Source organism: Pelmatolapia mariae, linkage group LG23 (genome assembly GCF_036321145.2).
Source record: "Pelmatolapia mariae isolate MD_Pm_ZW linkage group LG23, Pm_UMD_F_2, whole genome shotgun sequence".
NCBI lineage: Eukaryota > Metazoa > Chordata > Actinopteri > Cichliformes > Cichlidae > Pelmatolapia > Pelmatolapia mariae.
Genome location: NC_086246.1, coordinates 48,407,740 through 48,434,231, shown reverse-complemented (window position 1 = coordinate 48,434,231; position 26,492 = coordinate 48,407,740). Strand labels below are relative to the sequence as shown.

General features: G+C 40.8%; 2 protein-coding genes across 3 annotated transcripts in view; one reads left to right on the top strand and one right to left on the bottom strand.

Moving 5' to 3' along the window:
* The first annotated feature begins 119 nt into the window (after window positions 1-119).
* olfml2ba (olfactomedin-like 2Ba) lies at window positions 120-8,949 on the top strand. 2 transcript variants are annotated; one of them, XM_063467009.1, is made up of 9 exons: window positions 120-560; window positions 680-943; window positions 1,226-1,333; window positions 2,177-2,335; window positions 3,617-3,676; window positions 4,767-4,995; window positions 5,237-6,238; window positions 6,561-6,737; window positions 6,832-8,949. In XM_063467009.1, the coding sequence occupies exons 1-9, from the start codon at window positions 393-395 to the stop codon at window positions 7,446-7,448; spliced, it is 2,784 nt and encodes a 927-aa protein (XP_063323079.1). In that variant the 5' UTR covers window positions 120-392; the 3' UTR covers window positions 7,449-8,949. The 2 variants fall into 2 exon arrangements, with proteins under 2 accessions (XP_063323079.1, XP_063323078.1); XM_063467008.1 differs by having other exon boundaries at window positions 121-560; window positions 3,521-3,676.
* Window positions 8,950-9,276: 327 nt separating this feature from the next.
* The window catches only part of atf6 (activating transcription factor 6), a 28,752-nt gene continuing 11,536 nt past the window's right edge, over window positions 9,277-26,492 (bottom strand). Inside the window, exons 8-16 of the mRNA XM_063467251.1 lie at window positions 25,073-25,258; window positions 24,886-24,977; window positions 23,209-23,358; window positions 21,640-21,735; window positions 21,450-21,552; window positions 20,618-20,688; window positions 19,665-19,776; window positions 16,594-16,678; window positions 9,277-11,326 (exon numbers count right to left, since the gene is read on the bottom strand). Coding sequence (XP_063323321.1) covers window positions 11,130-11,326; window positions 16,594-16,678; window positions 19,665-19,776; window positions 20,618-20,688; window positions 21,450-21,552; window positions 21,640-21,735; window positions 23,209-23,358; window positions 24,886-24,977; window positions 25,073-25,258 — 1,092 coding nt within the window. The 3' untranslated portion in view covers window positions 9,277-11,129. The remainder of the gene's footprint in view (window positions 11,327-16,593; window positions 16,679-19,664; window positions 19,777-20,617; window positions 20,689-21,449; window positions 21,553-21,639; window positions 21,736-23,208; window positions 23,359-24,885; window positions 24,978-25,072; window positions 25,259-26,492) is intronic.

The window sequence follows — 26,492 nt, the reverse complement described above, 5'->3', positions numbered from 1 at the left end:
AATTGAACCTGAAATAAAATCCGAGTTTGGGGGTTGCATTTTAATCATGACTAACACTAACAAGCTGCACATCATGTCTCTGAAGTCTTTTGAAGCAGTTCAACTCCTCCTCGCCAGTTTGATCAGGTCCGCCTCCTGTCAGCGTTGCTCCAGCACCAGATGCCGGCTGCTCTCCCACAGGGTGCACTCTTTCTTCAGTCTCATCAGTCTGCGTTCAGTGTGACTCTGAAAAAGATGACCCATGAAGCCTAATCCGGATATTTGATGTCATTTTTTCACGCACTCTCTGATTTCTAAAATCAGAGGTAGGCTATGACTTTTTCGTGCACCTGAATTTATTGGTGACAGGCTATTTGTTATTTCTTTTATCTGCGCACTGCGAGCCTCACATAATGTATAAGTTAGGCTTTGTCATCCTGATAAGCTGCGCGTTTTTTCCATGGGGATCTGGAGCGCCAAAGCCCCTGGCTGAAAATCCCAGGTCCCAACTCGAGAGCAGTGCAGAGCAAAATGACAGACTGCAAGAGGAGATAGAAGGCCGACAGAACATTCTCTCCAAGGTAGGATAAATAGCTCATTTAATGTGTTTCCTTATATCCTGCATTTTACACTTTGTGCGCAAAAATTGAAAAGTTCCCGATTGCTGGTGGAAAATACATCCGTCCTCTTCTCTTTATAGCTGCTGGGTGATTATGACAAAGTGAAAGCCCTCTCGGAAGGCTCTGACTGTCGGTGTAAATGTGTTGTCAGACCCCTGAGCAGGAGCGCCTGTCGACGGATAGAAGAAGGGAGCGCCTCCGCGCAGGACTTCTACACCGTGGAGACCATCACTTCTGGACCGGAGTGCAAGTGCGCCTGCATCGCCCCACCATCAGCGGTCAACCCATGCGAGGGAGAGTACAGGCTAAAAAAGCTTAGGGAAGCTGGGAACGAAAATGTCAAGGTGAAGTTTCCTCCTGACCATTTATCAAGCCAGAGCCTCCGGTATCGACAGGTGTTCATGCTCCAGAGACATCTGACTGTTGATTTGTAGGTGGACCTGGACCCCTGGTGGCATGGATGTCTGATATTTATCAATTTCCGAAAAGGATAATCAATATTTTACCGCAACCAGACTCTGAGTTTGAATGGACTGGGGATGTACCCACTTCATGCATTCTGTGTTTTGAATTCTTTAAATTTGACGGAATTCACTTCATCATTTTTTGTTGTTGTTTTTTTTTAGCTGTCCACCATACTTGAGCTGCTGGAGGGATCCTTCTATGGCATGGATCTACTGAAGCTGCACTCCGTTACCAACAAGCTCATTGATCGCGTGGATCACATCGAAAAGGTAGCGCAACAGGAAACACATGCAAACTCTCACTAACAGGTGTGCTTGTAGTGGTGGCTTCTGGAGGTCCTGTTAAAGACTCCCTTAGGTGCTGTTTTCAGATTTACAAGAAGCTTGACCGGGAAGCAGTGCTCAGAATTTCTGTTACATGTGGAACTTTATCTGCCAGAGCTTTTCTTTGGATCTTTGGATCCTTTTTCTTAGTCAGTAAATTACCAGACATTTTTATACAGTACGTGTTTGTTGGGCTTTAGTCTATAAACTTACACAAGAACAAAACTGTAATTACAGCACGAACATATAGAAGTTCCAAATTACCTAAAAGCAGCACATTTAATACATTACCTGAATGTTTATGCTCTTCTCATATCGACTTCGAGTGAAGCAGTTGGGAGTTTGCTGAACTCACTAAACTTCATAAACTGGAATGAGTTGCTATTGGAATGAGCCAATAGCAACATAAACCATCAAGTTTTTCCCCTCGAACAGGTGCAGCAAAATGAACCTGAGGGTTGCATGCTTATGCAGACGAGAGTATAACTCTCATAACTGAAAACACCTGTCAGAGTGTGCTGTCAGTCTGTTAGCCAAAAAAATAAAGATAGGAGCCTGCACCTACCAAAGTTGAAGCACAGAGTTGAAATGTGGTCTACAACTGGATACAAGATGTTTTTTTATGTGTCATTGTTTGCTGCTTTAAAACTTTGACTGGTTTCCTGATTTAATTCATATTAATATATTAACAAAATATTTTTTCTTCCTCTGCTAGTGTTATGATTGCTGATTGTTAACAAAAATATAACACTTATGTTAGTAGCTTGATGTATCCATGTTTGCATTTAGGCGGTGTCTCTGAATCCATCTTTGGATGAGGTGAAGCCCAGGGAAGGTCCTACTAGTCAAACAGGTTTAACTGAAAGCCCGACTCCGCTTCCCCATCAGCCTCAGGATGGAAAGATAGTTGGAGAGGTTAGCAGAGCAGCAGCATATCAAGACCCAGAGGTAAGTGTAACATCTTAACATGGATATATCACAGCCTTAACCTAATGAGACACTGTAATAACATAGTAACTACATAACTACTGAGTTCCACAGATAATTATTTGCCTGTCTTTAGCACCATAGCAAACTCTGTCTTTGCTTGGTAACAATTGGTGCAAAATGCGAATATTATCAAAGGGAAAGCAAAATACTGTAACTAACTATTCCCTATTCATTTCACAAACCAAGAAAGTTTGTAGTTTTTGTGATTAAATTAGACAACAAATTATGCCTACATAAAGTACATTCATACCTAACTAACACTTTTTACTCCACTTGAGCATTTTATACGATGTGCTTCATTCACACAAGCGCTTTTTTCTGTCTAATATTCACACTTTAATGAACCCATCGAAGAGAAACTTGGGGTACAGTATCTTGCTCAAGAATACTTTGACATGCAGACTGGAGCAGCCAGGGATCAAACCACCAACCTTTTAATTAGATGACCTGCTCTACCTCCAGAAATACAGCCCCAAACAGCTTACTCACCTGATGGCTTATACTCAGGCATATCTAATGTTATATTCATAGCAATTATTTCCGTTTATAGCAAATGAATAGGTCACTTGTAGAGATGTGTGGTAAATCCATAAATAGTGAGCAAAGATGCTGATCACGCTGATTTCTTGAAAGGGAGCACTTAAACTGTTTTAGCACTTGTCCTTTTCATAAATAAGGACGAAGATTTGGACACATCACAGCAGTAAAAATACTCAAATGAATGATGACTGAATTCTGTTGAGCTGTGTTGGTTTCATGATTGTTTATTGTCATGGCTTCCAGTTGCAGTCTCTGAATTGAAAGTCCTACTGATGACCTGAGGTCTTTGACCCACTAAGTTTTTCTTCCTCTGCTAGGATTAGCATACTCAAGGTAGGGATGGTTGTAGCTCAGAAGGCATATCTTCATCTGCAACTTCGAAGGCTGGGGTTCAATCCCCAGCTGCTTCAGTGTGCATGCCAATATCTTTGGGCAAGATACTAAACCAAAGTTTCTCTCTGATGCATCCATGGGGGGGAATGTGTAAATGTTAGAAAATAGAGAAAAGTGAATGAGGCAAAGTGTATAAAGTGTTTTGAATACTCGAGAGTAAAGCGCTCTATAAGAACCAGTCTGTTTACCTTTCACCATATTTGCATGCAGTTGGTGTCTCTGTCTGTGGATGAGGTGAAGTTTTGGGAAAGTACTTCTGTTCAAGGAAGTGTGACTGAAAGCCCACCTACTCCTCTTCCCCATCAGCATAAGGATGGGAAGACAGTTGGTGAGGTCAGCAGGGCAGCAGCAAATCAAGACCCAGAGGTAAGTGTGACAATACTGATATCACAGGCTTAATCTATGGAGACGCTGTAATAACATAGTAGTAACTAAACAATTACCGGGTTCTACAGGTAATTATCTGCCTGTATTTAGTGAAATAACTCTTTGCTTGTTAACTATTTAAATGCAGCTACAATAAAATTCTTTTCAACTGTAAATGTTTGTTACTAAAAATGAGAATACCTACATTGTTCAGTAAGTATTGCATCAAGTACTGCAGAATTGCAGTATATCATGCCATCATGGGTAATATACTGAGATAACATTATCAGGAGTCACTTTTAATTTGCACCACTGATATTTCATATTGAATGCAAAGCTTTGACTGAAGGAAACACGTATCAAAGAAGTGATCACAGTCAGATGTTTCTGTTTAGCCTGCTAACATTCCTCCAAAGCAAAAGGAACAATTACGTGTTCTTTCCACAAAGTCCTTCATAAAAATCATTGTCTCCATGATTAAGGCCCAGAAATGTGTAAAAGAAAGTTATTGATGTAATTGAAAGGATTGGCAGGACAATAGCAGACCTCAGACCACAGAGCATACCGCTGGGCCCTGGTCCCTGACAGCTTGAGTATAAACTTGAGAGCCCATCCAGGAGGATTGCATGGTCTTGGACTTTAAACACAGTTGATTCACTAGAAAATTTACAGGAAACATCCAACAAGATTATTAAAGTGACAGTAAAACAAGGCAAATGTTTTAGATTAGGTTTTTGATTAAAACTTTCCTCTGCACTTTGGGATAATTTGGGATCATTGCAACTTGTTGGAGTTTCAGCTCGTCCATGCTATTCTTCTCACTAGATCTGAACACAGTTTCTTTGCCACACGCTGACTCATTATTTACACAACTCCAAATTCTCTTTTGATGGTAGTGAAAAATAAAAAAAAATAACATACTTTTTGAATAACATGTTATGATTCAAGATTTCACAAATATCTTTGTTACACCAATCCAAATTCTTGACAGCTGTTTGTACAGTTTATAGCCAATGGGTCGTAATTGATCTCGTCTTAATACAGAGTGAATTATTTCCTCAGAAGTTGTGTGTGCCTTGTTGTCTAACAGGAAAAGTTTGACGGGAAGCTCATTGCGGAAAATCAACCCTTCTTACACACAGACGGCTCTGGTCAGATCATTGAGGTCAGACCTCAGGTGACCCTCAAAAATAGCGCTAATAAGGAGGCTTCTCAGGTGTCAAAGGCTGGATCATCTGGAATGATTATCAGAGGAATGACTTTTTATAAATCTGAGCCTGATCCGATGGTGGCAGATGATGGGGAGCCTGGAGAGAACTGTGAGTGCAGTCTGTCTGTTACCTTAAGTGGCATTAAAGCAACGAAGACTATAGAAAAGTGTTTATTTTGGATGTATAATTATATTCATTTGTACAGTTCAGGATGTGTCGTAGCAGTGAGAGATGGTCACAGAAGCTTTGCTGGCTCTCAGCTAATAAACAGCAGAACTCTGATTGTATTTCAACTGTGCTTCTAACATTTTCTTGTGGTGCTCAAATCTTTTTCCTCCCTTTCTTTTAGTTTTTGAGTATCATGGTTTGAGCGGTGACGGCCCAGATAACCTCTTTATCGAAGAGAATCTGCTTCAACCCAGATCTGCTCGGCCCTGGACCAGAGAAGGACTGAGATTGTTTCGACCAAAAACAACAGGTCCTTTGCACGCACCTAAGAAGACCAGCCAATCAAAAAACACAAAAGAAACTGAGCCCATCTTAAAAACTCATCAAAGCTTTATCAGTGCCATGGGAACCACATCAGTGGATGTGTCTTCAGTTGCACAGAGTGACACATCCACGGTGAGAAGCATCAGCCTTGGACCACCTATTGCAGAAAACAAACAAAGGACCACAAACATCGTGCCTCAGACCACTCAAACAGTCACTGCTGGAATCACCAACAGAATAGTCCCTTCACTGACTGAAGCAGCAAACATTTCTTTAAGTATTAGTCAGCAGAAAAAGAACAAAACCTCAGTCCAAGCCTCTGAAAATACAACGACGGAGGAAAATGCACAAGCATTCACAACAACAAATACACCCACCAGTGTGAAGGAACCCTCTGGTCTGGAGCTAAAAGACCAATTGCAAACCATAGCTGGCAGTACTTCAGCTAATCCAGGCTCTGTTGAACTAAATCCAACAACAAAGCCTTTAACTACCAGCCTGGAGTCTACTATGACCCTCACAACCCACGCCGACCCGACCACAGCACCAGTACATCCCACAACAGCTGCCACAACTGCTACCTCCACACAGGCTGCTACTACAAAACAACCAGAAGAAACACCATCCACCGACTTTTCAGGCTCAGATTTGCCACAGACACCAACAGCTTTGCTTCCTGCAGCATTAACTACCTCGTCTTCAACCACCACCACCACAACTACCACCACTACCACCACTACCACTACCAAACAGGCTGCTCAGGTCAAACAGAGATACAAAATCAGCTGGGAAGAGGAAGGACACATGGAACTAGACGAACCGATGCAGAGGCATGAGGAATCCAGGCCAAAGAAACCCGGTAAATAATAAAGAACTTTGTGCCATCTGTGTCCACCTGCAGCCAGAGCCAGTGTATAGCCAGAAATTATTGTCAGCATATGTCACTTCAAAAGTACGGACTTACCTCACATATTCATTTAGAGAAACAGAAACTGATATTTGTTTGTGAATGACCGAACTTTACAAGACAGGGCTCTCTTCTCTGTGTCACCCCTCCCCTTTCCGTGATTCAAGCTGGTTAAAACAAAAGCCTTTAATTGTTTTCAGACCCTTTGACGTAGGTCTGGATGATGTTAAAGTGCCTTTAAAACTTCCCTCAGAGCTCTCTGTCTTCTTTACAGAGGAGTGCAAGGACACTTTGGCAACAATCTCCGAGCCAGTCACTCACAACACCTATGGCAGAAATGAGGGAGCATGGATGAAGGATCCAAAATCTGATAATGGCAAAATTTATGTGACAAACTTCTATTATGGAAACAACCTTCTGGAATTCCGCAACCTGGAAGTTTTCAAGCAAGGTAAGAATCTGTGCTTTTTGGAGTTAGAACTAGCTTTAATTTGACATTTTTTGATAAGATGTAATAAATCTCATCGTCTACGTATCTTTTCAAGGCCGTTTCAGTAACTCCTACAAGCTTCCTTACAACTGGATTGGCACAGGCCATGTGGTCTATGGCGGGGCCTTCTATTACAATCGCGCCTTCTCCCGTGACATCATCAAGTTTGACCTGCGACAGCGTTACGTGTCTGCCTGGACCATGCTGCACGATGCCCTGTATGAAGACTCATCGTCGCCGTGGGATTGGCGTAGCCACTCGGACATCGACTTTGCCGTGGACGAGAGCGGCCTGTGGATCATCTACCCGGCACTGGATGATGAGGGCTTCTTACAGGAAGTGGTTGTCCTAAGTCGACTGGACCCCTCAGACCTCAGCATGCAAAGGGAGACCACTTGGAGAACGGGGCTCAAGCGAAACCACTTCGGGAACTGCTTCGTTGTGTGTGGCGTCCTGTATGCTGTTGACAGCTATAACCAAAGAGACGCCAACCTGGAATATGCCTTCGACACACACACAAACACTCAAATGATTCCCAGAATGCCCTTCATCAACAACTACACCTACACCACACAGATTGACTACAATCCAAAGGAGGGTGTTTTGTACGCATGGGACAATGGACATCAAGTCACATACAACATAAAGTTTGCCTATGTTGATGCTCAGTAAGGATCTGTTTTAAGTGTAATTGTTAATACTATGGTTTATGGATTGTAGATCAGTCCACATGGCTTTATGTATGGAGAGAACGGAGGGGCCAAATGTACAAAATTCAATATATTGTGTTCAAAATTGTTCTTATTAAGATTTTTTTTTGTATTTCTACTTAAAATAAATTAATAAGACTTATTCCTCAGTCGACACATCAAGTTGCGCTCTATACTCTCATCAGCCACTTTATTAGGTATACACTGCTGCCTTAATTCCTCATGGCACAGACTCAAGAAGATGCTGGAAACATTCCTCAGATTTTGGTCCATATTGACAGGGTAGCAACACATAGTTGCTGCACATTTATTAGCTGTACCTGCATGATGGCAATCTCCCATTCAACCACATCTCAAAGGTACTCTATTGGATTGCGATCTGGTGGCTGTTGATGCCATTTCAAGTTAACGAGTGAACAGTGAAGTAACAGTGAACTCATTGTCATGTTTAAGAAACTACTTTGAGTTCATCTGAACTTTGTGACAGGAAGCAGCCACCAAAGGATGGGTACACTGTCGTCATAAAGAGATGGATATGGTGAGTAATAATACTCAGGGGCACAAAACTGGAAGAGAGCTGTGGAAGAGAGCCTTTTGGTACTAAAAGGAGAGTGTGCCAAGAAACTCCCACCAGCCTGCATGGCTCTTTCATGTTGTTTACACCACATTTTGACCCAATCATCTGAAAGTTCCAGCAGAAATGGAGGCTCAGACTAAGAAATGTTCTTTTCAATCTTCTATAGTGGAATGTCGATTAGTCTGTGGAGACTGTAGCCTCAATTTCTTGATCCTTGCTGATAGCACCCAGCATGGTCTTCTGTTGTCATAGTCCATCTGCTTCAAAGTACAACACGTGCAATCAGACATGCTCTTCTGCATAGCTCGGTTTTAATGAGTGTTTGTTTGAGTTACTGATGCCGTCCAACAGCTCACACAGTTCTCTGATCTCTGGTATCGCCAAGGCATTTAGAACTGCTGCAAACAGGATATTTCCTCTTTTTTTGGAGCATTCTCTATAAAGCCTACATATGCCTACGTGGGAAAACCCCAGTAGTTCAGCAAAAAATATACAGACCAGCCAACCTGGCAACAACAACCGCGCCAGGTTCTGCAAAGTCTCCTAAATCACCTTTCCCCATTGTAATGTTCAGTTTCACCAGATGGATAGGGTCGTTTCCCCATGCCTAAATGCACTCAGTTGCTGCAGTTTGATCGGCTGCATTAATAAGCAGTTGAACAGGTGTACCTAACAAAGTGGCCGGTGAATGAACATTGGAATGCTTTAAAAGAGTAGCTGAATAATGTCGAAATGTTTCTGATCGACAGCTCTGTTCAAAGAAACAGAATTCATACACAGTTTTGTATCCTTTTATATGCCACACATCCTTCCTCACATGAAAGCGCTTACTCCCTCCATATCAGACTGCTTTGAGGAGACTGCAATAAAGTTTTGAGATGCTAACAGAAAATGTCTTCATTGTCTGGCTAAACACGGATAACACCTAATTGGCTCTAATCATAGCTTGCAAGTATTAATTAAACTCAAATGCTGTGAAGATAGAAGGAAACCAGGCAGGAAAGGACTAAAAAGAAAAGAACATAAATACAGACATAAAATGAATGACTGTTCAAACCTGTAATTTAGACCACTGTTACTGGTTGTAAAGTTATTGTGGGAGAAAATACCCTGGAACGGCTTTTCTACCTGAGGAAAAAAAATCAAACGTATTCTGTTTAGGGTTTCCCCTAACAGCTCAACAGATACGAACACACGGCTACAGAAAATCCAGTGTTTATTTTGGTTTCTGCACATACATAAACAAAAAAATAAAACAAGTTTTTTTTATTGTACTTTTTCCTTCGCCCCCATATACAGCAGGGATGCAGCGAAAACACTGTGGTGACCCAAATGTATTTCTGTAAGCAGAAAGGAATTTACTGACAAAGAAAAGGCCTTTGTTGGCAAAGAAAGAAAGAAAAGAAGCACAGCACAATCCTGCAACAAAAAGAAATGCACAGCGATACAGAGAGGACTTCGCTTTATCGCTATGTACAGGAATACAAAACGGGTTACTAATTCTGATCACATATTTTTATCTATTTATTATATGTGATTTATTATATAAGATCTGTCTCTATTCATAGCTTGACAAAAAAACAAATATAAGAAATTAAAAGCCAGAACAGTGCATCCAATGTTCTGCATTAATAGTGCAAATTTTACCCTCAAATTAGCAAAGCAGATCATAGACCATCATAATTCTGCACAAAAATGCTACTGTTCTCAAACACAGTAAATAAAAGCAGGAGCTGTGTGGACGGAGAAGTACTCACAGCTTGTTTTTTGAAACCAGTGATTAAACATCAGACCTTTTAGTGTAACTATTAAGTGTTTATGCGACTGAAAAAGGCATTTTTTGCCATTATATCAATTAGGATTTATCGTCTCATAAGTTCGAGTTAGTAAGTTGAAATTTTGATACAGAAAACTGAAAGTTGTTGAATGTTTTTTAATTCAGTGGCAAAAACGAGCTTCTGTAAGATACGATGAAGCTTTTTTATGCTCTGGGATAAAATTTCAAGATGTCCACACAGTGAACTGAATAGAACCTCGTTTTTATGCATAAATAGATTTTCTCTCTGCCATTTATTATTTCATATATAAAACATGTTTTTTTGGAGTCAACAGGAATAACAAAAAAAGTATTTTAAAAAAAAAATCACCAAAATAAAAATTAACTAAAGCTAAAGAAAAAAAAACTTGACTACTTAATGAGGGAATTGGATTAAACCACAGATGTGTGCTGTTACATAATAACACCAATAAATATGTACAGTATCCAAACCTGTCCATGAATATAGAAACACAGCGAAAACCCGAAAAAATTAACTAGTGAAAATCTTCATCAACAGCAATAGAAACCAGCAGATAACACAGCAATTAGCCAGATAGGGTTCAAAGATCACTTAACTTCCTGAGTTTGTGCCTCTGTTGCTGCAGATAACTCATCTGCCATGTCTGACTACATCACTGATCAGATTTGCTTTATTCAGAGACAGAAAGAAATTATTATAGCACTCCATTTTGTAGCAATCAGATACATACAAACAGGTCATTTTAAATAAAAATGCATTTTTAAAATGTATTTAATGTTTTTTAAACACACACACACACACACACACACACACACACACACACACACACACACACACACACACACACACACACACAGAGCTTTGGAGCTTGTGCAGAAAAAAAGAGCCGACTGAAAGTAAGCTGTAAGGGGTAAAAGTATTTGTGTTATGATGGGGTAACTCAAGGTTCAATGCTCTGCCCCCTGCCGCTAAACAATTACCCTTACATAAAGCATCTGGGGTTACACGGGTAAGTCAGTGTTGCCACACAAGGAGCTAGTCTGCTGCTGCTTGGACCCTATTACAGTCCAGCTCCAGAAATCAGCCAGAAAGGGGCTGAACGGTGAGGACAAATTGAGCTTCCTCTGTAACCTCCAATGACTAGTTTTCTGCAGAGCACATTCATACAAATAAAAATGAGAAAAATTATGAACTGAGGTGTTATCTTGTGCTTCCGTTTATGAGTTTTAATGAGGAGGTGTAAAGAACGCAGGAGTTGCTGATGATCTTACGCAGACCCCATTAGCACGCCGACAGGAGGCGCAGCCTTGTTCTCTGCTGGGGAGTTCTGGTAAAACGTGTCAGAGCGGTTCACCCGGAGCAGAGGCGGGATGCTGGAAGATCTGATGTGGAGGATCCTGGTGTCTGTTACTACACAGTCAATCTGCATCATCACCTCAAAGTCTTTGTCCCTTATAATGCTGTCTGTAAGGCAAGAAAGGGAGAAGAAGGTTGTGAAATAAATCTGCAAATAAAGTTAGCGTGCCTTCATTTTTGTGTTTGCTCGAGTGGAGCGAGTGGAAGTGTACTGAGTATTGTTTGAGACAGTTGACATTAGGTAGGGGGGATAACTGCAGGGAGTTTGGGTGGAGGCTGGGCTACACAGATGGAGTCCAGAGGTGAGTCACACGCTGGATTTCTCCATCGTGGAGATAAACAAAACATCTCTAAACAAGAGCAGGACATGCGAACTGGAAAAGGAGGAAAGAAGAAAAGTCTGGCGAGAGGGTGGGAGAAAGAAAGAGTGATTGCAGATGATGAGTCAGGATGCTTCTTGCTGGGCTGAGAGACGAAGAGAAAGTTTGGCAAAGCTGAAAAGTCAGAAAGCTTTTGCCGCTGATGAGTCAGGCTATTGTGTTTGAAGAAGCCCGGGGAAAGCAGATGGTGTACAGTGCACAGACAACGTTAAATACTGTATGTTTCACAGAGTCATCTGAAAGCTTGACCTACAAACAAGCAATCTGCTTTTATTTTGGGAAATTTAAACTTGGAAAAAGATACTGGACTTCATACTAGTGGTTCATGGTTTGTGGTATCCAGCAAGATATCTATACTCAGCCTGGGGGGGGAAAACACCCTTTAAAGTGTTTCTTCTGGGAAGAAATGGAAATTAAAACTTGTTGAAGGATCGCTTATATATTCACACTAACAAACAACTCAAATAACTTGCGGCTTCTTTTGTGTGGGGGTTGAGATAAAATTCCCCATATGGATCACACCCAATCCAAACAGCCTGCAAAGATCTTTTAAAAAAGCTTTGGTCATTTTTCCAGATACCTGTGTAAGCCATCAGCTTCCTAATCTTTCATCAGGACATACATTTGGAGGCAGTGGGAGTTCATCTGATTGTACAGAGGCTATAAAATAGCTCCTTCTCAAGATGGAAGATTCCACTGATGTTCATATCATTAGACAGCTAGTACTGGTAATTCTGAGCATGACTTCATCTGCTGATAAACCTCCGATTTTGCACCTGCACTGAAACCAGAGCTTTTCCAATAGCTTCAGTGTTTCAGCAGACATCTCTGGAAGTCATTCTCTGCATCTGGATTTGTCGCTTTATGACCATTTCAATTTAGGTCTGAAGGAGACTGGAAAAATGAATCACGTATATTGCGGCTGGATCAGTTCAAGGTCCCGTGCCTCTCAGAGGCTGGACTTATCACAGTGAGTTTACACATTTTTCGCCTTTTACGTTCAAAAGCAATAAAATTCACCCATGCCAAGGAACGCGGCTTTTGCTGCTACACTTGGACTTATGTGACCACTTGCCTGCAGAGTTCAGCTCCTGTTAGCAGACATTAGATGAATAAATACTGTTTTTGTTCAGCCAAGCGGTTACTTGAGCTAAATGCTAAAAACAGCCTACTAACATGCTGTGTTTACCATTTTAGTTCTATTTGTCAATTAGTGCTCCTGTAAATACAAATACTCACTATTTCAGTCGCACTTTGTTATTCCTTAATGAAATGACTGCACTCATACACCTACTTTTTAAGTGTACAGCAATGAGCCTGTCATTTCTGGGCTACTGCCTAAATCATTATCCAAATTGAGGACTTACATGTAATACTCGACTCTGTTTACATCAGTCTTTCACCAGAATGCCAAACTGTGTAACTTCTTTTTAACTAACAGCTTGTGAGGCCTGAACAGTGAAAGAGGAAACACACAAACACACAGCTTTCAAATAGCAAGTCTTTGAAGAGGCTGCCAGATCTGCCATCCTGCTCTGCGTGGTCTCATTTCCTCCTTATACTGGTACCATCTGGATCTGTTTCAGAAACCTTCAGCGTCACAGCGAACTGGTCTACGCTGATAAAGGCCTGATGTCTGGCAGCGGTGCATCTGAGGAAACCTGAGAGTGCATCTCAGGAGGACGTTGGCTGCCAGATTGGAACAAACTCTAAGGATATGTTCATGAAGGAAGGCCTTTTATTTTGTTTACATCAAAAGGAAGCATTATTCATCAGTAAGTATGGTCCCAAACTAAATAATGTGATTTAGGACAACGAAAATAAATGGAGGGTCACATTCACACAAACCATCAGTCCAGTTTTAATGAACTTTTCCGGTATGTTCGGCTTTAACTTACTAAACTACAAGCTATCATTCTACAGTAGAATGTAAGAGCCAATTAGAAGCAAAAAAAGTAATGCTCACCATTAGAAATAAAGAATAATACGCTTAGGTTTGACTTAGTAACTGCCAGTTGTGAGGGAAAAAATTGTATTCCCCAACTGTCTGGTGAGAAGTTGCTAGCAGTAGCTGGAAAATCAATTGCTAAAGCCCCGATCACAGAGGCCTGCAGTCTGTGAGCCCTTGGCCATTGTTGATCACTAGGGAAACGTTTATATTCTGCCACTGGTTTGTGAGTGGTTGCTGGTAGTCTTTAGCGGGAAATCAGTCACTAAGAGGTATATGGTGCTGCAGCGAAATCCTCCTTTTTAACCCGCTAGCAGGTTGCTGCGGTCATTTCCATAGAAAATGTCATTTCTGCCAACCGTTCTGGATACAGAGTCTGTCTGCCTTCAAAGTAAAAAAGCTGCACCTTTCAAAATGTGTTGGCTGCTGTGGGACAGCAAAACCTTTATTTTGAAGGGAAATGTTCTCCATTTCAGAATATTTCGAGTTTTCAAGTTGGGGAATCCACATTTTTCCCTAGCAACCAGAGGTTTCCAGGGGGATCACTGACTGGTCTCTATGACTGAAGCCTTACTGAATTCAACCAACAAGTGGTTAAGATTCATCTGAACCGCAGCGCTCAATGATGGACCAAACAACTCATTTCTAAAGGCACATAATCACTATAGTCACTGGAGTCTTATTTTTCTGGAGTGGCTTGAGTTAAAATTTGTTTTGGTGAGAGTGAACTCCATTTCTGAGCACTAATGTTTAGATTAGGGAAGTAGGAAAATCTGACCCTCAAGTCAATCAGCAGTATAGAGCTGTACATTGAACTCCCAGTGAAAGGCAGCCTGTTGGCTACAGTGCACATGTATAATCTCACAGAAGTAAAAATAGACTGCAGTGCGTCTCATACGTCCATCCACCTGTAAGTGATGTCAACCCTGAAAAATTCCCCTCTTTCAAACACGTCGCTTTCAATTGATTGAGCTACTTTCAAACTCAGAGGATTACTGAATAAACACACCCCACAGCCCTTATAAGGAGCCACTGCTGTGGCTGATATATTTGATTTTCTCTAAAAATGTGTCTAGGTTAAGTAACTCTACAGAATCCTATGAAGTGTGGACGTTAGATCAAAAACTCCATCTTTAATGTTCAGTTATTGACCAAGACAGACTAAATGATCACTCCAGATTAGCCAAGCCTATCCATCTCCTCCAGATGAAAACTATTTAGTGACTAGAGAAGGAAGGCATTCTTAAAGCAGAGCAGCAACAGGGAGCTGGAAAGAATTATCTTCCAGTACAGCGCAATTACTCTCCAGTAAGAGGACAGTGTTTCTCCTTCTCTAAGGGTCTCACCCAACTAAATATACATACATTTGCACTTAATCACTTCAAAGGTCCAAACAAGGACAGCATAAATCTAAAATGCTACTTGAAGGCTGCTATCTGTGCAGCACATGGGGCGCCATATCTAAAAGGAAAGAGGACCGTGTGGGGATTGTGCTTCAGGAGAATTACTGCATCCTTTGCTTTGTCAGCCTTCCCTGTCTTGGTTTTGCATTAGTCCTCACTTTTCAGTCACAAGGCAGGAGCAGTTGTGTCATTTCTGAACATAAAACGGGTGTTAGCCCTCTCCCTAGGAACTACCACATCATCGAGCCAACTTATTACACGCAAAGACACGAACAGACAGGCATTAACCCGGTGTTTTGAATTTGTAACTCAATTCAAGCGTCCATGACAGATCATGCAATCGAGAATCTTTCCAGACCTGACGTTTCTTTATAAATGCCACCTTTGTTTGGCCATTTCAACAATTAGCTGACAAGCACATCTTGGATTTCACTATTTACTGCTTATTTCAATGGTTTCATTTGACTGGCCTGGACCTTAACATTCCTCCCTGACAAGACCAACCAAGAACAATGTTTACCTTCATCTATCTTCACCTAACACCCATCTCACAGAAAAAAAAACCTAAATTGCCTCGTCTCTCCTGCTGAGTGAGCAGCTCACATTTCACCGACTCACTCCTCCCAGGGTTAGCTGAAACATTAACCAAATTGGATGCTTCTCCACTCCCAAGTATGAAGTTAACAGGAAAACAAAAAGATTCTCAAATAAAAATGACAGTTCAACTGTTAACAACAGTGTGGTGTCTTCCTATTTGCTTACATCAGACATAAACACAGCCCCTCTTGAGCGTGTTCTCTTTCAGCTCACTTCTACACGTGCTTTTTGAAAATCAGGCCACCTGTTACTGAAGCATCTAATGACCCGACTTTGATAGAATGCACTGATAATCCTGCAGATCTGACAGCCGTGAAGGAAAGTCTCGATGAGGTCATGGATATCAAAAACACGCATACACCAACTGTCAATAATTTGAGAATATACGCACAAGTGCAAGTCTACGCTTTCTGCTGATCCAGTGTTTGTTTTTGAAGGCAGGTGGTGAAAAAAATGAGCGACTACAACCCAAACGGATTGGTGGAAAGCAGCCCCCAGAATGCAACAAGCGCGCTCTGATTGCCACCCACTTTGTCCACAGCTGTGGACCGCAAGAGCGTTGTTTAAGAGTAAATTGAGTTAGATGAGCTGTGTCTCTGCTCTACCATCTGAAGCGGACATGAAATTTGCTTTAAGTTATTTGATTATTAAATAACAAGTTATTATGTGACTCAGTAACAATGAACGAATTGACCAGTGTACAGGTTTAATAGTCAATGATGCACTTCAGGCAAGAAACAAATGTTCTTCACTTATTTCTTTGCTTAACTGCTGCCTGTTGTTTAATTTGCTTCTAAACTAAAACCTTAAAAACACAACCACAGAAGTGAAACACAAAACTCTTGTTCTAACAGAATTTCTAACCCTTGTTAAAAAGAAAAACTGAATCAGGCCTATTTTTATCCCCAGAGTTTTCTGTAAATGTCTTAGGTCACAAGTAATGCATTCTTGTGGGCAAACGTGATTGAGAATGTGAACCTGGGCTGCCTTTTATCTGTTACATCGCGCTGCACTTCCAAACTGTTGTGTCTGTGCTGCACTTCTTACCATTTATGTTCATGGCTGGCAACACGACAGACATCTTGGGTGGACTTCCTTTATTGTGGCTGGTGGCAGGAAGTAGGAGATGATCCTGAGAACAAAGAAGAGAAGGTTGGAAACTGGAGAACGCAACAAACTCAAAGCAAACAAAACATTTGGCTTGTATGTGTTTGATGATAAAGAGGCAAGGCCTCTCACAATGAGTTTAGAGCCTTTTCTTAAAGAATACACACGATCAGCTTCAGCAGCTTAACGAGGCTTCTGTCATCACGGGCAAGATAATAGGTGGAAGAAGCTGGAAGACGTTACAAGTTACTTTGTATTATTTATCAGAGCATGAAGCCGTTTGTTCATACCACAAAATGACTCGAACCTGAAACTTTTAAAGCTATTAGAACCACTGCTGTCTAAAACTAATCTATATCCAGTGCACATTTTAACAGATGAGTAAAACTAGCAAAGCAAATTAATTAATTAATTAATTAATTAATATTAATAATAATAATAACAAAAACAAAGAAAATGAGGAGATTAAGACATAACAGAGTCTAAGAATGAAACAGGAATGAAAAGATGGTTCTTATTCTTTTCCCAGTTTGTGAGGCAAGAAAATATTTGTGAACCTTTAGACGCTGAGAAAACCTAAACAGCTACATCGACGCCTGTTAAAGACAATATTATGTGACCGATGTAACGTTAATAACAGTGAACCTCAGCAGGTAACTGTGAGGTTCTGGTGGCTTACCAGCCACCCAGAGACCAAATGTAAACAGGTTACCGTCATCATGCTGGGCTTGCAAAACTCTGCATGAGTGACATGAAAAATTAAGGTTGCTAAGGTGACAGTAGACAGGAATATGGGTCCAGGAGATGGATTACAGAAAATAAACAGGATAGGGCAATGAGAGTTTCTTTTTCATAACAGTGAAAACGAGAGTGTGCTTCGTAGTTTCTGTAACGTTTTATCAAAATGGTGCAAAAATTCATAAAGAATTTTGTTTCGGTTAAGTGTATGTTGTGATCTATGCTCATGGGAACTAAATGTAAGCTGTGAGCCACTAAAGGTGAAATTATGTGTTAAAAATGACGGCGTGTCTGTGATTGGAGAGTGGAAGGAAAAACAGAAAACACCAGCCACATTACTGCTCCTCATCAGGGGCTTGTCCACATGACAGCTGATGCTGCCATAGCAATGGCTGAAAGCTGGCAGTGTTTCCATCACGTTGCCCCAATGCACACTTACATAAAGCCACAGGCGCCAAAACGGCATCAGAAGTGACACAGGGCCACACAATGACGGCAGAGTAAGACACGCCAGGACGATTCTTTCTTTAGCTCGCTGAGAGTTGTGTTTTCCATCGTCTTACCTCATTTACTACCTAAATTAAGACACAGGTGGTAACACATCTGCACGGCCTTAAGCTGCCTTGACCGAAACGTGACCGTTTTGCAACATACTGTACAGAGTGACTTCAACTGCTGGAAGGTGCAAGAACAGACCATAATGAAAAAATATTTTTGTCTCAAGGGACAAAAGTCAAAAAATTTTGTGACTGGCTTTAAAATATAAACAATTTAATCCAGAACTTTGGCAGTCTTGTAATAACATCATACCAACTGGAACAAAAAAAAGCAAAAGCATTCCTGCTTTGTCAGACACACACCCCGAAACCCAGGAAACCAAATACAGGCAAATAAACTGAGAGAGAAAAGCTAACAAGGTCTGTGAGAATTAAAAAAAGGTCACACTGAATGACTGGCCTGTAACTAAAACACTTTACATGAAGTGTCTATTCATCATTTTGTCCTTCTTTATATGTTTTTGTCATATTCATTAAAAAAAGTATTTTTAATGCTATTTCCAGTTGAATAAAATCAAGATAAGATCAGAAAACACACACAAAAAAGAGGAATGGGCTAAAATGTGGAAAATGCAAGTGTAAGAGAAACACTTGAATAAAGTGCAATTCACCTTTAAAGAGTTCAAAATCTAAGAAACAAATTCCTAAATCTAACAAATCCGCTGAAGCACTTCATTATTTTTATTTTTTTCTTTTCAGCTCCTGAACAATAATAATGATAATGATAATAATAATAACAACAAACTTTTGTGAATGAAAGTAAAAAAAAAAGAGAGAGAGAGATTATTACCTGTGGTGTTAATGGTTTCTGACATGAAGTTGTATTTTACTTTTCACTTGGAGAAACCAGACCACCCTCCTCCCCCTGCATCACAAAGCTGCTACAAACTAAAGGCTGGCTACTTGACCTGCAAAGACCTTCACCTCGGGTACACCATTGTTCCCTTTGTCCTTGTCGTCACTATGCCAACCTAAAGCCGAACCTTTGTGTCTCGAGCTTTGGCTACATATGTCAAAATTCTCACCACCCTGACTAACCCTGAGCTTACCTTCACCGAGATTATCCAGCAGTCTAGAGTAGGAACATTCTTAGCCTTTCCAGTTAAACTCGGTCCAGCTTAATTAGCACCGACCACAGAAAAAAGAAAAAAATGAAAAGAGAGAACAAAAAGGTGTTTTCCAGCTTCAAACGAGTTTTTGATAGCCAATTTAATAATATCTTAGTGCTATAACTTTGGAAGCTGCTGCGCATTTTTGTTGTTCAGTGAGATGGCAAAGAATAAAACTCCTGCAAAACTCAAAGGAAAAAGTTTACCGTGAACCAAACTAATTTCCCTTTTTTCCTGGTTAGAATGAAGGGATGAAAGGCAGATATGAATATCACCTCCCACACATCAAGATAAGACTACAAGCCACATTTAGTCTCAAATGCGCAAAAATTAATAAAGATCAAGGTAACTGACAGCAATATTTGAGTATAAACAAATATTGCAAATTGGGGAAACTGGACTTTGGTTCAAAAGAAACCTCTCTGCTGAAGAAAAGAGACATTGCACTAAATTTGAATCCCTTGCTTAATTTTGGTTTAATCACAAATCACAATCTGACCAGATTCAAACGGAATGAAATCGGTTTAGTGTTGATGTGTAAAAACTTCCAGCTGTATGTGTGCCTAATTCCCCCATTCACCTCAGCTAGAAACAAGTCCAAACTTACCCTACGGAAAGACACGACATAGAAGGTGTCGCCGCGGCGGTTCAGCTCATCAAAGAAGTCGGTGTACGTGTGACGAGGGGCGTAGTACACCTGCAGCTCACTGCCAGGATTCCTGTGGAAGAAACGCAGATAAAGATGAAAACACTCGTCAGAGAAATATGGTAGCAATAAAACCTACAAACATACAAGCATGCATACTTGTAATTAACTGCAGATAGTAAATGTAGGATAATGTGTAACATATCTGGCCACTTTCCATGAAAATTTCAACTATATGATTTATATCACAGCGTTAGTCCTATTTGATTTCTGCTTGTTCAAACACCACCAAAACACCATCAACTCAAACAGCAACTACTAAAACATCACAGTGGTCTGTGCCTCAGTATAACAGACTTTCCCAGTAATTTGCTGCTGGAGCACAAAGTAAAGCCTAAAAACTGCTACTTCGCTATCTCACTGCAGCATGGGTACAAAACGACATACCTGCCAAATTACTTTTGAGTACTTCCTCCAATTTTTGGTGTTATTTTTTTTTTCATCTGGCCTTACAGAGGTTAACTTCTGAAAGTGATTTTCTTTCATTTTCCTATGAACTCAGATATTTTGTAGCCAGATTTAAAAGCGCCAAAAAGCTATTGACACCATCTGTGTGATCTAAACTGTGCAGCAGAAAAGTTTCTCGTTCATCGCCAAACTTCTAAAGCGGTGTGCAAGGGTCATCCTTTAAAAATCACTGCATCATAAATCGAATATTATAAAACTGTAAAACATTAAAAAAAGGGACAAATGCCAAAAATGCTCCAGTTTCTATTTAAAGCAACGCTTTGGTCAAATTCTACTAAAACACCAAAACATGGCAGGTTATTATGTCTACAGGTGCATCAACTAATCAACCTTCATTTAAACAAAACACAAACACCTGAAATTTTCTGTAGCCGGCCTTTACTTACTTTTCCGCAGTAGTTTCTGTGTATTGAACCGTCACAATCTGGCTACCTTCATCCTCCTTATTTCCTGTTTTCTGTCAGGGAAAAACCAGACAATTAGCTATAATCTGTGCAACCACATCAATGCCCATGAAAGAGAACAGTAAAAATAAACAGTATTGCTTACATAAAAGCAGACTATCCTTTCAAAACTCCTAGAGATCCACACACACACACACACACACACACACACACGTGTCAAGTTTTCTCCTGATAAATTACATCTCGTTCAGAAATTTTACAGCTGTCATGAAGAAATAAAGACTCAGGTGGTGATCCACAGGCACATGTTACATCAGAGTGAGCAGATTTACTGTTCAACTCCGAAGGCCGAAAGGGTAAAACAGCTGAATACAGACAGGCAATAAACACCTCCACCTTTTCTGTTAATACAGATAAGAACAATGTGTGTATATATGAAGTGGGCAGATGGTCGGCTTTAGTAGACTGGACCTGCTGTGACAGATTTTGAAAAAAAAGGAAAAATATGGAAAAAAGGAGCAGGGGGCACTAATCCCATAGCTCCCCTCTAAGTGTTATGTTTACTTTCTCAGGGCTGCCGGATTAAATTCAGCCCAATAAAGAGAAACGAGAGGCAGAAAAAGGGGTAGGTGTGACTGGAGGTGAAACAGTGGTGAAAGACAGGCTTTGGGTCGCCAAGAAACTTTTAAAGTGGAATGGCTTGAAATCCAAATGAGTTTGCAATATGTATTGCCAGCAGCAAATATCACGTAAATTTGTGCACGGACCATTACGTGTGTTTTACTGTTTTGCAAAACACGCTGCTGTGACTTACCAGAATCGTCCTGGTGGGTTTGTGGTTGCTGTTATTCTCTCGTCTCGATTTGGTCTGCTGAACTTCGTGACGGTGGACCCAACCCCTCAACTCATGGGCCAACCTGCCAAAATAACACAGTGCGTCTTTGCGTTTTAGCATGAGGGGAAACATATGGACAGTAAGCTGTATATGAAATAAAGTTACTTACTCAATGCACTTGGTCCTGTTGACAGAAGGCTGGCAGGGCGGAGATGGTCTGAGAAAGATGGGATCCTTTACCACCATCAGGGCTTTATCTTCAGATCTAAAACGGAATAAAAAGCACAGAGATGTGAAATAACGAAAAAGCCAAAACTTTGCACAGCCACTAAGATACTCAAAAATCTACATCAACCTGCTAAAAATATTGTGAATAAAGAGCAAGAACTAATACGCTGCATGCAGTTCACTGCAGGCAAAGTACCCATAGTGGAATAAGTAACAGAACAAAGTGGCACCAAATTGGAATTCATCATGGCTTTAATGTGGTGATAATTACACTAGAAACTAATAAAAAAAATTTTTTAGTTCTTTTTGCTCAACATGTGCAGAGGTGGCAGTGATCCAATCGCTGAATGCATGCATGAAGACGTATGCTTGCATCAAAGGGGCGAGTGCAGCGACGCATGCTGCTGTAAATCCTGCGCACAATTATCATAAACATGCTACAGGGTTGAGCATTGCCACCCAAATGGTCACATATAGTCTGACTCTGAACACAGACAGATGAAAACAATCAAATGTTACCACATGTAAGTTCAAATGATTAGCACCACACAGCACCTCCTGACTTTACTCTGCAGATTTTACTCCCTGACTCTGGTTAGACAGTTACAGAGAGTGAATGATTATATTGCTCGAGGTGCCGATGTAGACTACTCAAAGAAAGTGCCCACCTGTGCGGGACTTGTTAAGAAAAATGTAAGTCAGCGACGTAATCCCTCCCCTGGGCCTCACCGATGTGAGGCAATTTGTTGACTATGCCTCATTTTCCCATCTCTTAATGTCCTGGAAATGGTTCCATGAGACAACATGTCCCATTTTAACCTTCAAGCACACGAGCGACTTCCTGTTCAGTGGGACCCTAAGATTAGATTGCATATCTCCCCAATCATTCTTCTTACTGCTGGGTTTGGTGCTGTCACCCCTTTTGCAAAGGCTAATGTGTTCCTTCCTGCCTGCGCTATGTTTAATGCTGCTGAGAAACTTGATACTACACAAGAACAGTCTGCATTAACATGTGACAAAGCCTAGGCAGAGATCTAACACACAACGCAGGTTGGCAATACCTTGGAGACGTTAGATGTTTGACCACCTTGCAAAACATAATTTTCATGACATGTGGAGTCAGGTATGGTACCAAACAGAAATGTTATTCATGCAATTTACAAATGTAACTGCAGGACCTGGAGTGCATTTAGAAAAAAAAACAAAGAATATATACATAAGCACATAGAAAAATAAACTATTAACAATATGCAGTTTTCTGTCAAACAAGAACTGACCCCAATTTCTCACCTTGCAATTCAAAGCGCAACTACTAGACTACTAGCAAGGACGCTGGAGGCATTCAAACGGCTGTTTGGACAAGGTAGGTGATCAGCTGCCACTTGTGTTTACATGGGCCTTAATGAGCTTCACCAGTTCAGACTGAGCACAGGCACAGGTGCATCCTGGTCTACTTACATACTGGATAAACATGCTGTTGTGAAGGCAGTTAGGGGGTTTAGCTCATTACCTGTCGCCCATCTCAGACGGCCTGCTGCCAAGAGCGTCAGGACCCATAAGGCGTTCAATTTCCGCCTCTGGTGAGAAACCCAACAGGTGTCTGCCACTGTGCTGCATGGAAGCAACTTCGATCGAAGAGCCTGGGCCACCCTGAAACAGACTGATGACAAAGAAAAAAGCGAGTTAAGAAAAACAAAAAACCCGCAGATGAGGTAAAATCAGGACACTTGAGTTAGAAAAGAAAAGAAATGTAAAAAAAAAGAACTTGGTGCTGGACTTAGATGACCGCTGAAATGCATGTGGCCCACATCCTGTGCACAGGAGGGATTTTTGTTTTTAGCCACGAGCAGAATCTGAACTCTGATCTCGACTGCACAACCCAAAGGGCGCATGCACACAAGCAAAAACACACACAGTTACTTTGAGTGGTATTACTACGCTGTGTGGCATTTTCATTTCAAAGGGATCTAACCTCAAAGCGGGCATTTTTTACATTCCAGAGGAGAGCCCAAACACAAAAAGCCACAGATGTGAGCACAGGTAGAGGCTCACACACACTTCAGATACTGTGGATACAACCACAAAAGCAAACTCATTCGCAGTCCCAGGAAACTTATCCATGTTTAACCTCTAGATAAAAAGGAAAAAAAAGTGGATTTTAGTAAAGAGAAGTTTCAGATCCAGAAAAGATATGCTTGGATCCTCGTGGAGAATGCCATTCCCAGTAGGAAATAAACATTTTTATAAAATGAGAACAGAAAATTTTTCAATACACTTGGAGGTGAACTGCCCTCTTACACAACCCCTCCATCTGCTAGCTGAGAGGAATCAAGTCCCCCCCACCCCCCCCGTGTAGTTTTATATAACTCATTACAATTTGTTCCAATTGTTAATATTACAAGCAAAGATAAGAAAAATGACCATGTGCAAATGCTTTTTACATTTCTTTCTTATGTTTGAAGCCAGAATGATTTTATTTTACTTTCGCCAGTGGTAACAGTTTACTTTTGCCCCAGCCCATCGCAGTGTTTTGAGAGTTATTCATCCATTAGTCAAGAAGTCCTATAAACTCTGGCAGCAACATCAGAGGACTGAACTGTACACACGAGAACAATACGGCACATATGAACTATTAATCGTCACTTTCTTTTCCAAGAGATCGGCTTTGGTCAGGATAAAGGTGGGCTTTTATAGTATGTGCATTAATGGACTACATACTACTCAGTACTATGCTCTGGTGCTTGGCTCCAGAGGATAGTAGTAAAGTCTTACGGGGAAACCCCCAAAAGTATTATCATGCAAAGTCAATGACTTTTAATATACGCAAATATTAGCTCAACCGATAATCACCTTTTATTTCCTTTTACTTTTTGTTCAATATACTTGATAAAAGAGATTTTTCTTCGTTTTGAGGGAGTGGGGCGGTTAAAAAGTTGAAGACATCGTCTGAAAAGGAAAAAGTTTTTTGCATAATATCTTACATGTAGGGCGTGCTTCCCACTGTGAGTCATGGGGCTTCCCATTTCTATTCAGTCAATAATCATGGCAGAAATATTCATGCAGCCTGACAATATCAGCCGTCATCAGCACTCATTTGGTTTGAATTGAGTTTCAGCCATCGAACACTGTATCAAATTACATTTTATGGCAAGTGAAAGCATTCATCTGTTCAGTGTCCCACACTCACCTCATTGGTCCAACATTAAGAACGAGGAACACCACGACCACCATGAGGCACACCGCTCTCCTTTTGGGTGCTGTTGTTTTCAGCACTGTATTCTGCAGAGAAAGCAAGGAAACCCATTGTAGTAAAAACTACTTCCAACATTTGCACATGTGCCCGTATTGTGAGGGAAGCGCTGGTCGTATCTCACCTCGCTCAGAAGGCCCTCCAGCTGTTTCTTTAGGTTGCCGTTCTCGCTCTTGAGCACCTCGTTCTCAGACAACGCCACCTTCAGGCGAGCTTCCAGCGAGAGCAAATACTCTTTCTTCTTTTTCCGAGACAGGGACGCTGACTCGCGGTTTTTTATCATGCGCTGCTGTCTCTGGGACAACTTGGACTACAGTGGGAATGTGAGAAAAAACAAAAACAAGGACATCATTTATTATTGAAGTTACGCCAATATTTTATCCTTCTCCGACTCAGCACATATCCAAACAGGAAAGAGAAGCAGCTACTTCCTAAGCCACCTGTTGGACTGCAGATCACAGGTTCTTCTGACTTGTGTGATAGTTGACTTAAATAAAAAGTCTTTTGAATCACATGAGCAGTTCTTTTTAGTAAAATGATCCAAAAGTGTCTTGGGAATGAGGAGAAAACTAGAAACATCTCGTGCTTCCAAAACGTTAGGTTACGGCTGTCTCATTCAATATGCATTACAGACATCATAAATACAGCATCAGAGGAGATTTACTCAATCACTACATCTCTACTGAGTCACCACTGGTACAGAACTTACTTTCTGTTCCAGAGTGATCGTGCTGAATACTGCTGGCAAAACATTATTATTTCCCAGAGTAGTTGATCTTTAATCTTTCGAGTGTATTTTTTTGATAATTATGGGAAATAAGCGTGTGAACGTGTGCTTTGTGATTTCACAGTTACTTTGACCGTTGACCGTCAAGTCCAATCAAGAACTGAGGATGGGATTAACAAAAAAAGAAACAAAAAACACACAAAATAAAAACAAAACAAAAACAAAAACAGATGGGACTGCCCATAAACATAATGACTCTGACCACAGCTTCTCTGGGAAACTAAACATCATTTTACAGTCAATTCTAAAGACGTACGTTATATTCATTTATATTTACTGACATTTCATTTCACATACATGTGCTCCGACATCTGCTCTGTCGATTTCTTGAACCAACACTCACTCATTAACACTTGGAACACATGAGGTATATTGAAAAATACTGAGGAAGGAGAGGTGGGAGAAGGCAGAGGTTTGAATTGCACAGATTGGCACGAGAAAGAAGAAATCACAGGAAACGCAGAAAATAAATGGAACCAGGAAAGATAAACCCAACATAAAAGCCAGTGCCGACTATGTTATTCTCACCCGGAGACTCCCTCTGTTGCTGGTGCTCCAGTTTACTTCAGTGATAGAATAATAAACAGACACATTAAGGATGTGTTGTAAGGTTAATGACAATTCTTCAGCAAATCCTGGCATTAACATCGCTCCAAAGAGCCCTTAAGTGTATGCTTTAAGTAAAATATTTACACCAGGATCCTCTAGGGGCATAAAAGGTCACCTGCAATGCTTCTATTCTATATGTGTGTTTAGA

Bases quoted from the DNA above. Each gene is read 5' to 3' on its own strand.
- olfml2ba (XM_063467008.1), top strand. From the start codon at position 393: ATGTATAAGTTAGGCTTTGTCATCCTGATAAGCTGCGCGTTTTTTCCA. The intron at 1,334-2,176 runs GTAGCGCAACAG...GTTTGCATTTAG, and splicing joins GCGTGGATCACATCGAAAAG to GCGGTGTCTCTGAATCCATC. The intron at 3,677-4,766 runs GTAAGTGTGACA...GTTGTCTAACAG, and splicing joins CAGCAAATCAAGACCCAGAG to GAAAAGTTTGACGGGAAGCT.